Below are 11,931 nucleotides of genomic sequence, written 5' to 3'. Positions count from 1 at the left end.
TTGTGAGCACTGGAACCAGGACAGGAAAACATGTGACAATGAGGGGTGACAGGTCAAACTAGCTGTACTCTTCTGCCCTTATAGACCTTTGCAGCTGCTTGTGGCTACCTAAGGAAAGCAGAATAGAAATTTCTGTTACCATAGAATCATTTACGTTGGAAAAGACCTTTAAGATCATCAAGTCCCACCGTTAACCTAACACTGCCAAGTCCACCACCAAACCATGTCCCCAGGTACCATGTCTACACATCTTTTAAATACCTCCAGGGATGGTGACTCAACCACTTCCCTGGGCAGCCTGTTCCAGTGCTTGATAACCCTTTCGGTGAAGAAATTTTTCCTAATATCCAACCTAAACCTCCCCCGGCACAACTCGAGGCCGCTTCCTCTCGTCCTATCACTTGTTACTTGGGAGAAGAGTCTGACACCCACCTGGCTACAACCTCCTTTCAGGTAGTTGTAGAGAGCGATGAGGTCTCCCCTCAGCCTCCTTTTCTCCAGGCTAAACAACCCCAGTTCCCTCAGCTGCTCCTCATAAGACTTGTTCTCTAGACCCTTCACCAGCTTCGTTGCTTTTCTTTGGACACGCTCCAGCACCTCAATGTCCTCCTCGTAGTGAGGGGCCCAAAACTGAACACAGTATTCGAGGTATGGAATGCCTTCTTTGAAAAAGTAAGAGTTCTTTTTAAAAACCCCAAACATCTGGGAAGTCTTCGCTTTTTGTTGTTGTTGGTTTTGTTTTTGGAGGGTTTTTTGTCATTTCTAGAGTAACCGAAATGTTATCCCCCCTCCCCAACCTCCTGCTGCCAAAGGCCAGTATCAGGAAAAAGCAAGAGCCCAGTTCATTTTTAAAAAACAGTTTAAAAGAACTCATCACATGCCCCACTCTGCCATGAAAATGTTTCTAGTTATCAATAGTCTGTATTTTATTGTTCATATTACTTTTCAGTAAATTTTTCTCCTCTTTTGCCTGTGTTTTTCCCTTCAGGAATTTTGCCTCTAAAAGTACGCTGAACCAACTGATCACAAGTTACTGCTAAATACAAAAAACCCTACTATAGCTTAAAGAAATTCTTTCTGATGTTTTGCTTTGTATCAGTCTTGCGTTTCGTTGCTGCATCAGGGGATACACCTGATTCAGAGGACACTGTTAGTTTTGCATCATACTACAGTTTTAATGTAAACTTCATTAATTTGATTTTCAAAGATATTATTCATTGGCAGGTTAATGGCTGCTAAAGACACTAACTGGATTTGCTGTAAGTGTCAGAACAAAGGCACAACAGGCTTTATCACAACAGATGCTTTATGCTCCTCTACGATGTGGGCTATAGAGTAGCAGCTTGCTCCTAGTGGCATACCTATAGTGAGCAAGACTCCTTTAGAAGAATTCAACTTCCCTTAAGAATAATGTTAAAATACCACATAGTATCTTGAGGGTGTTGACAAGCGCAGCACTGGAAAGACAGCTTCAGTAAGTAAGAAAACAAGCTCCAGAATCTAGGAAGCCAGCTGACAAGTTTATTGTGTCCTAACTCTCCACTGGAAAGTTGAGGATACTATTTCCTCTAAAGGCCAAATACAAAGAGGAACAATATTTCTGAGAGTTACAGTGCAACTCATGTTGAGCATTATGACAACATCTCTGGTGGGACTGCCAGTTACTAAACCGGCAGGTAATTTTGTATCTAGCATTCATAAAGCACCAAGAATTTAATTTTGCACTTAAAGCACCTTTGTGCACCTTTGTGCAAACACTCCAATAAAGAATTTCAAGCATGTGAAACAGGAAAGGTTTCGCCTGCGCCTCTTAGTTGCAGGCTTTGAGGTATCACCATGCAAGTGCCCTTTGGAACAAGTCTGATTTGGAGACCTAAGACTTCCACAACATTTAACATGGTAAGAGAACTCTGAAGGTGATAGGAACTAGATACTCCTTGCAGTGTGATGGCAGTATCACATTCTGTTTGCAGCTGGTGCAGTTTAGAAACACGCATTTTGAAACCTGGGAACAATACGTTTGTTTATAGCTCTCAGACATCGCAACAGAAACAGACAACAGATTAAAAAAGGAGCAAGTCAAAAAAATGTAGTTTCACACTGCTATTGGAGATACCTACTGGAGATCAGTTTTTTTACAAGGACTTGGAAGTTTTTAATCGTAGTCTGGATTGGAGGTCCTTCTTCTGACTCTTGCAAGACCTAAGTTGTGTCTAAAATATACATTGTATATTGCTTGGTTTGTTACGTTGAGCATAAGGTATATATGATACACACATTCATTTTACTAGGGAGTTTTTTTGTTATGTGATCTATCACACACCTAAATGCTCTTTCATTGCGTTAGTGAAAAAAAAAGTAATGTGAATTGTCACCTCCAAAAGGGTTTGACTGATCAAGTGTTGTAAAGGGACTGTATAAAAAAAAATATACTAGGAACTTTATTCGTTAGCCTCCATGAATATGCAGGTCCCCACGATTATCTGTCTATCTACCTCCCCCACCCCCCACAGCTGCTAGCCCTTAAGCTCCTGTGAACAGGGGTTGGAGGCAGAAACCTGGGTTTGAAAAGAGATGGCAGGAAAAAATTAAATATTGCTTTAAAAGGTATGAAAATAAAAGCTATGTTGTATTTAACTGTAAAGAAAAATTATTTAGAAGTAGAAATGCTGTCATAAAAAGCTAGCAAAGCTCACCCAGAGAATTTACACTTCTTTCCTTTTCATTTATACACAAATACTGCCCCTCCCCTTAACTTTGGATGTAGGAAATCAGTTTATTATAACCCTCAGAAATAGTTATTCTGGATATCAAACCCAATGACTATTCTTTAGCCCATTTTATTGCAATGCTCAACAAACAATGGCAAATGTTTATGTAAACTGTAGCTAAGCATTGCAGTGGTTTACTTAGAAATGCATGCAATGGGCAATCTTCAGGTATATGCAAAAAAAAAAATTACACTGAAGGGACTATCAAAGCATAAATAAATCAATGATATCCAGTAAAAATTTATCCTTGAATTTTCATGTGTATCATATGAAATTTAAAACTGCAGTACAAACTGTAAGAATTAAAACTGCAACATAATCTAAGAATTTTAGCCAGCAGCTATTAAACTTGAGAGCTGTTTGTTTTACTATACCTGGCAGACAAGCCTGACAAAGCCCTTTTGAGGATTTCTGGAGTGCTGTCTGTTGGTGAAAGAACATCTGAATCACTTCTAAGATCCAACTCTCCAAGTCTTTCTTCCAAATCCACTTCCTATGACAAAATAAAAAAAAAACCCAACCCCAACACAACATGCAAGATTATTAGTTATTATGTCAGAAAACAGTATTCAGTCATAAATATTACTTTAGGAACTGATAATATCTACATTACTTTCTAAAAAGACAACAATGGTGTACTAGTGAAACTGTAGATGTTGTAGGAGACAAATGTATCCCAATAAATGTTTATAAGAAGGCCAGTACTCAGATGTTGTGACAGTACCTGCTGTGCTCAAGAAACTTCACATTCTAGGCACTTTTTCAACCCATGTACATAAGCATGAGGATATATGTTTCCAGAAATACTACAGCTGTCATAGAACATGAGTTTAACAGAAATCCCTAACCCTCTAACACATTCCCTCACCTACATCTCAAACCAACCTTTTGTGGGATAAGGAGAAGGGTCTTCTCGTGGTTTAATGTCACATTAAGAAAAAAAGGAAATGGAATGCATGAAAAAACAGTCCCTTTGTACAATGAAAAGAGGTTGCTGGCACAGTTTCATACATACATACGCTAGGACTTGAACCCTCCGGCTTGAAAAGAACAATCCAAAACCAAACTGTGAAGTGACCAAGTGTCCTATGGACACAGTGTTACTCAGAATAATTTCTTGTATGACTCCAACACTGCAGTTATTTCTTCAGTATTCACTAACGAGCGCTCAGGAAGACATCACCTAAGACAGACTGTGTGTCTAACCCAAATGCAAAACAGGCAGTACGTACTTCGGCGACAATGTACAAATTGTCACCAACGGTCAGAGTAGACTGTCAAGATTATTTTTCCCTCAGTTGAAGCCAACACTAAGGGTGCTGATGATTTACTTAATTCGTTCTAATGTTACAAACACCACAGCTCCGGGCAGTCAGAGAGCTGCACTCGGCCCTGGCGCAGCAGTAAGGCAGAGAGCTGTATCTAGCTCAGTGTCTGGCTCTCTTGAGACTTGAACTTCCTCCTGACCTTCCTGACTTGCCTCACCTCCTTACAATCCCAAACGGCTTCCAGCCTGCCCTGCCGCCTCAGGTTCATCAGTTCTTAACAGCTCTAGGGACTGCAAAGTAACTGTGCTTGAAAACTTTTTTCACCACCGCTATACTGCTATTTCTCAGTCTCCCTCTCTTTCCAGCCTCCTCATCGCAGATCTCGGTTCTTTCTCCTTAATCTATTTCCATGAACATGACTGCTTTTCTTTCCTACTTTTCCTTAATAATATTACTTTCTTCCCTTGTTCTGAGTATTTTTGGCATTTTGGAAGACAGCAGACGTATATCCTCCCTCTCGCCCCCTCCATAAGACGCCACAGAATTAAGGCGGCCTACAATCCCGGCCATCGCACGGCTACTCTGTTTATAGGCTATCGCCTTTTCCTCTCAATCCGTTGGCCTTTTCCAGGAAGCTACACTTCAGTGTAACCATTGCCTCAGTGACTGACCTTTGTAAACAACACGGCTGGAAAAGATAAGGCTTTTCAAACATCGCCGTCCAAAGTCACGGACTAATTAGTCAAGGACTAACACCCAGAAGCTGCGCAGAAGCGGCTGCGGGGAGGGGCGGGGGTCCGGCCCCGTCGCCGGGGCGGCCGGCCGGGAGCTGACCAGGGTGCTGCAGGCGGGCTCTCCCCGCAGCCCCGGGCGGCGCCGGGCTCTCCCCTCGGACCCTCCCCGGGGCCCCGTCACCCCCCACGGCGCTCTGTCCAGGGACACTAATCCGACGGAAAACACCACCCTTTTCATTTTAAATTTTTTTTTATCTTTTTAGAACCCGAGACCGTGAGCTGGCACTGTACAACATGCACAAGGGAAACAGGTAACAGGAAGAGTAATTCTCTTTTTTAACGTTAGGCCTGTGTTTTTCTCATTCACTTTATGTACCACACACGCGCCCAAGACAAAATTCTTGAATGGATTTTACATCATTTACTTCTTTGAAAAGCATGATCAATGCTTTTCCTATTCCTTGAAACCCCACAGCCGAATAATTATTAGACAGACATTGTCTATAATTAATACAAGTAAAAAGAGCAAATACTCTAAGTGTGGTCCAGACTTCAGAAAGTCTGTAGAACACCTGAAAAAGCACATAAATAAACAAAAAGTTACTGTGCTTGCAACCTTGTTATTCAGAGATGTTTCTCACAGCGTTGTACCACAGCTTAGGAAATCAACTATAGATGCAACTGCGGGGGGGATCACAGGTCTCTCCCAAAGCCATGTTCCAACTGCCGTGACCTGCACTGGAGTGCAGCAAGCTGTCTGTACAGTTCTAGAAGACACTACTCACTGTGCAGATGATGGGCAGTAATCCTGGCCCTAAGACCATGACTTAGCATCTTTAATATTAATCCCTGCTTGCACATGGCAGAGATGTTCTCTCTTTTAAGCACTCAGAACTAAGAATACCCCCAAACTTTTTTGTTCCATTTTGGGCTTTTGGTATTGCAGAAAATGTTTCCATACTCAACCAGTGTTTAAACAGAAAAAAAAATATTAAAAATTCATATTTAGTTTTATCCCTCTGATATTTAACACACAACTGTCACTTATGCACCTCATTAGAAGCAATGTTTTAGAATTGCTATTTCCAACATCTGAATTCACAGGTGCATGGCATTTTTCAGAGTATCTGAATACCTTGAAGAAGGAGTCTGTGTTTATCTGATGTGTTTTTCAGTAGCTTGTGCTTCATACTGCTGCTACTGGGAGCTTGGCTGGTGCAACCTGCAAGTTGCATAGAACTTGGTGCATTCGGTCATTTTTTAGCTTTACATTGCTACAATAACCAGTGGGAGACAAACCCCCAACTATCTTCAACTTCCCTTTGTAACATACCTCAAAAATTACCTTGAATACTTTATTTTCCAGTTAATTGCTGTAATGGCCACAACCATTTCCTGAATAAGGCATTTAATTTGCAAAGTCAGAAGCTAAAGAGGAAGTTGTTCACTAAAAGCTAGTTAATTGTCTTCTGCATCATGAAGTGCTTAGAGAACCCCATCACTGGGGGACAAGTCTTTCTTGCTAATTGTTTTCTTAATTATTTTACATGATTGATTATAAACATTCCATCTTATAGCCATGAATAACAACAATCATTATGGAAGGAAACACTAAGTTAATCACTATCAAAGCCCTCAAAAAAAAAAAAAAAAAAAAGAAAGAAATCAAGAGACTTGCTGCTTCAGCTTGACCTTGTAGAAGCAGTTTTGGAGTTTAGTATAAAACCAAGCAGCCCTTCCTTTTCCTGCTCTTCAGGTTTGGGATTTGGCCAAGCTGAACACACAGTAACAACAAGGACCTGCGAGGGGTATTAATTGAAATTCCATGGGTTTCATACTGTGAGCAGGTATTTACAAGGTTTTCAAAGGTTAATTGAGAACAGCAGAAGTTGTACGGTCCTAAGTGACTAAGACACCTTTCAACCCCAACTCCAAATTAAATGTTTGATCTAAGGTGTTTTCATTTTTTTCTAGAGTTCTGAAACTGCAGGTGACAGAGCCTTTTACATGCAGAACGTGTGCCACTCCCGTCTCCTTGATTCACATCCCAAGTGTCTGTAATGGATGTTGCAATGAGGCCGTTGCCTTGCTTCTCTTCATTTGAAGGCACATATTCCTTCAAGAGAACCTATCTGATCAGCTCATAGAATACAAGTCCAACAAGGCTGAGATGATGCAGGCCTAACAAGTACAGGGAAGAAGGCAAACATGACAGTTATTCACACACTACAAACAGCTCAGCACATAATAAACATGCCTACCTGACACACTCATTGGTTTCCAACATTTCCAAAGTACCCCGAGACAAACGTTTATTTAGTTGTAGGGTTTTGTTTTGTTTTAATTTTTATGTTCTTAAAAGACAAGACTTTCATCCTTAAGCTAAATCTTCTGTACAAGACCATAAATACTTGGCCATACAAAGGAGGAACTCAAACAGTCAAGAGCCTGAGCCTCCCTAACAGGAGTTCAAAACATGTGGCATCTTGCCACAAATTAAGCTTCCCTGTGGATTTCTGCTTGCTGGCTACTTCATAACAGCTACCAGAATACAGCCATGTGTCGTGCAGAAAAAAATAGACATGTCAACCTTTCATCATCTAAAAGGATATACACATCTGAATTGCTGTTTTGTACCACACACCCTCCACTACAATTAACACGTGATGAGTGAACCACACACAAGAATTATTCTAGTTACAAAGGCACTTGCAATGTTTTCCTTGTACTGCATTTTTTCCAGGACATGATAAGGAACTCCCAAGTAGACAGCAAATATGTTTTTCTTGGAGAATGTAGCATTTACATGAAGAGCAAATGAGAAAATGAAGACATTTTCCAACAGCTTATGTGAAAAAGTTAGCAAGCAAAAGAATTTAATTATTGTCATTTTACCTGTATGTGTTACTTAATTTTTCTCCTCCAGCTTTGACCTTTCCGCAGTCTCTCTCACAAGTTTTACAATGAAGTCAATAGTTCAGTTAGACCACATTGTAGCATATTTAATTAGATGTATCTTGATACGTTCCTCTGAAGTCAAGATATCAAAGTGTCAGAAGATCCTGAATAATGAAACCTTTTTTTCCGAACTGTTAAAGCCCGACATATGCAGAAACACAAGCGAGAGAACTGCACACACTGAATTGAAGACTGAAACCTACAGATCCTTTACTATCTGCACTAGTACTAATTCACCACCACTTCCAAGAAAACAGAGGTTTGGAAATTCTCAGCCCTTATTATTACCATCATGCTTGTAGCAGACAGCATAGAGGTCAGACTTCTCTGTGAAAATTAAACAGACCCATTTTCTGGATATTCCAAAAGAAGTAAGTCAAATGAAGTAACTAAGTGACCCATGACAGGCTCTACTGTTCCACCATAACCGCCATCAGGAATTTCATTTATCTCCAAGCGGGTTTGGGAGGTTTTGGGTGGCAAAGACCCAAGTCCCAAACCCAGCTTCACAGGTCTGAGCAACTTATCTAGCAATTGATTCCCTGGAAGGGCTGTCTCACAGAACTGAAACAGTGGTCAGTGATTCCGGGCTTGTTTCAGTTACAAATAATTAACAATGACCCTAGGCAAAGAGGCACTTGCTCCCACGGCCAGCAATGCAACACGATTCCACTGCCCCCTCCGCATCCTACTCCAACAACTCTGCACAGTACAAAGAGGAGTAACTGTGTGACTACTTCCAGGATACAATAATTTTTCTGAAGCATTTGAAAGCAGTGTCACTTGCTTTTTAGTAAAGAATGCAAACAACCGGAATTTTAAAATAAGCATGAACACGTGCAGATCAATCTGTAAAACTTTACCTGACTTATACATATTAAGTATTTGAATGCTGAATCGTTCCTCTTGCTCCCAAGGGCCGCGGAGTATTTATGAAGGCACTTGGACAAGACATTCTTAGGAAAAGATCGTCCAGGGCAAGCCGCAGCAAATAAGAAAGGGACAACTGAAAAAATCACTCCTGCATGCCACAGGACAACACAAAGAAACAACAAACTTGTGAAATTGCAAAGCCCTACAGGGCAAAGGCATGTTCACAGGAAGTTTGCAAAAAGTCATCAGCTCAACAAGCTAGTGAGCAACTGAAGACACCGAGACTTGCAGAGCTTGGGAACTTCAGGAAGAAGCTTCACAAAGGGCATACCATATTCCTTCATACAAAACCAAGGAAGTTAACTTTTATTTGAAATTATATGGACGTAGAAATGGCTACCAGTTTTTTCCAGTTAGTGGTAAAAAAGCATGCAAATGAAGGAAAAAAACAGCTTCACTTAAATTCAGTTGGAAATGAGCATCTGTGGACACAGTAAGCATAACATGAAAAGTATCAGATTACATACTGAAAACAGGACTAAAAGTACAAAAGATAAAACCCTCCAGACATATTTAGTGTTCGTGGAGCTCTTCAGCAAACACAGAGCGCTTCTCTGCTTTGGCAAACAAGGTGCTTTAAAGCATGTCACCTTTACGTATCTGGAAGTCTGAATTAATTGGGTCAACAAGAGCAGAAGCAGCACAAAGCAGTTACCATATGAAAGGAGACAAGCAAGTTTTCTCCTTCATTACAAGTGAGGAAGAGGGTGATGTTTCTAAGCTGCATACTAGGAAGCAGTGGAAACCCACTGCATCGTGGCCATCCTGAGTAGTTATGCACAAAAGAACAAGTTTGGGACCAAATACACAATTACCACGCCAAATTGGTCATCTGAAAATAGCCAAAGGACAATAAGCTATCCACTTGTTGTAAAGGTCAGGCAAGAGGTAGAGCACAAAGATAACCATCTAAGAAGGCGTATAACATGGCATCTGTGAATCCAGATGACCAGATGCTTCTCATCAAATCACCTACAGCAGACATTACCTGTGTACTCATATTCAAAACAGAGACCCAAACTGTGACCCACTGATAGAAAACTCAGTACAAAATGCTGGTTTATCTTTACAGTTACCAACGGCACTGAAGACAGCTTAATATGTAAAATCAATCCTTAACGTCGCTTGTGAGCCATGACAAGGGTCACCAGTGCTGTGTGCAACACGGATAGGTTGAGCAAGTCTAACGGGAACAAGGAGGATCCCCCAAATAATCCATCAAAAAGTCTTCTGTGCAGTGGAAAAGGCTTTCCATATCTAACAGTTCAAGCAATCGTTGCAAATGTATGCACATTGAAATTCATCTCCTGTAACCAACATCCCAGCTGCATACACAGCAGCAGAGTCCTTTCTGTTCAACATCATCTGAAACTGGGTGAAACACTAGACTGTCGAGCAGCTAAAGTAAAAGTACAGTAGGCCTATAGGCAAGAACAGCATTTTCCTCTCTGGAAATTAGCAAGTTTTAGGTGCACCCTTTTGAGGTCTGGGGAGTAGCGGCTTTGAACGGGAAGAATTCTTTGAAGGCAGCTCACTGCACACCTCAGAAATAAACTTAGCCTACAAAATAAAACAAACCTGAACAACTCCACAGAAAAACAGCTTTGTGAGCACTCTGCTACAAGAAATCGTGTTTAAAAGTTATTTCTCATCTACAGAGAAATATTCTCTGCACAGCCATAGTCTAAACGTTACCTTATTTGATCACAGCCCTCTATGCAGCACAGTACTGCAAATTTTCAAGTTCATTGGCTTTGAGTTCGCGCAACCAAAGCGCAGAATAAAAACTGACTATTGAGTTTCACTTTCCAATTCCTTGCCACAAGGCCTATGGCAGACTGCACATTCTGCAACTTCGACATCCATGCAGGTTTAAAGAGTCACCAATTTGGGAGCGCTCCACCATGTATTGCAAACTCAATTTAGCAATCAGAAAGCTTTTTTTTTTTTTAATTCCAGTTACCAAAATGAGAACATCTCTTTCATTTTATTCAGATAATTAGCAACCGTGATGTGCTTAGCTTTTGTAGAGATAAGCCTTAACTCCACGGCAAACAAAAGAACAGCACTGTGGCTGTTTTGCCACTATAATGAACCTGATGCATAGACTTAGTATTTCAAAAACCTCTTGCCTTAGCAGAAATGTCATACTGTAAGTCCTTTCCGGGCCAGAGGTGACTGCCTATCACTTAAAAGGCCATAAAACAGAAACAGTTGCTGGGGAAGTGCTGACACAGCCTTTAACCGGAGCAGATCACCACCCGTGTTTGTTTCCGTGCCGCCACACTGGCCCAGCCACGCTGAAGCGAGCTCTTTGCCGGGCCCAGCCACTTCGGCAAGGGGTGAACTACCACACGCAGCCCGACGTGCTGTTCAGCCTTTGCTGCGGGCCCGGAGAGAAACCGGACGCTCCCATTTCAGTCTGGCCGGGGGGGGTGGGGGGGTGGCAGTGGGGCAGGACACGCGTGAGCCCCTAACCCCCGCGCACCGGGCGCGGAGGCCACTTGGCACGTCGCCCTCTCCCTGCTCCCGCCACGGAGAACGAACAGCAGCCTCACGGCACGGGGAGGGGCCGGGGAGGATTTCTCGCCGAGGCAGGGGGCGCAGCGTGGCGCCCCACGCGCGTCGCAGTCGGGGCCCGGCGATCCGCGGGGGGAGGCAGCGCCGCTTCCCGGCCCCCGCCCCTCCCCTCGCCGCGCGGAGCGGGAGCGGCGCGCGCCCGCGCACCTGCCCCAGCGGCCCCCGGCCGCGCGCCCTCACCTTGTCGCTACCCGCCTCCTCCTCCTCTTCCTCCTCCTCCTCAGCGGCCGCCCTCCGCCGCCGCCGCGCCGACATCGCGCCGCGGGAGCCCAACGCCCACCCGGCGGCGAGCGGGCGCAGGCGGGGCCGGGCCGATCGGGACGGGGAGGGCGCGGAGGCCGCGCCGCGGAGCCCGGCCGCCGCCGCCGCCTCCTTCTCCTCCTCCTTCTCCTCTGAGGAGCCTGGCGCTATACCCTCCCCCGGAGAGGGGGGCGCTCTCGCTGCGGACGCCGCCGCCACGACTCGGGGACGCGGCCGGACCCCAGCGCCCCGGCAGCGGAGAAGCGTCCGCGTCCCCGCGGCGGCGGCTGGGGCGGAGAAGGCGGGGCCTTGTCGCCCAGGTGCGCCCGGCGCTCCGCCCCCGACACTGGCCCCGCCCCCGGCCGGCGCAGGGGGCGGGGCGGGGCGGGGCCGCGGCCGACAGCGGGTAGCGCGAGGCGGGCGTGACCGGCCCGGCCCGGCCCGCGG

The 11,931-nt window shown here is 44.1% G+C and overlaps 1 protein-coding gene across 1 annotated transcript in view; it reads right to left on the bottom strand.

Annotated features, from left to right (window-relative positions):
* CDS1 (CDP-diacylglycerol synthase 1) overlaps positions 1-11,499 on the bottom strand; it is a 37,638-nt gene extending 26,139 nt beyond the window's left edge. Inside the window, exons 1-2 of the mRNA XM_076337069.1 lie at positions 11,425-11,499; positions 3,146-3,264 (exon numbers count right to left, since the gene is read on the bottom strand). Of these exons, the coding sequence (XP_076193184.1) occupies positions 3,146-3,264; positions 11,425-11,499 (194 nt within the window). The remainder of the gene's footprint in view (positions 1-3,145; positions 3,265-11,424) is intronic.
* Positions 11,500-11,931: the final 432 nt, after the last annotated feature.

This window comes from Aptenodytes patagonicus, chromosome 4, assembly GCF_965638725.1.
Source record: "Aptenodytes patagonicus chromosome 4, bAptPat1.pri.cur, whole genome shotgun sequence".
Taxonomy (NCBI): domain Eukaryota; kingdom Metazoa; phylum Chordata; class Aves; order Sphenisciformes; family Spheniscidae; genus Aptenodytes; species Aptenodytes patagonicus.
This window is presented reverse-complemented; position numbering and strand designations above follow the sequence as displayed.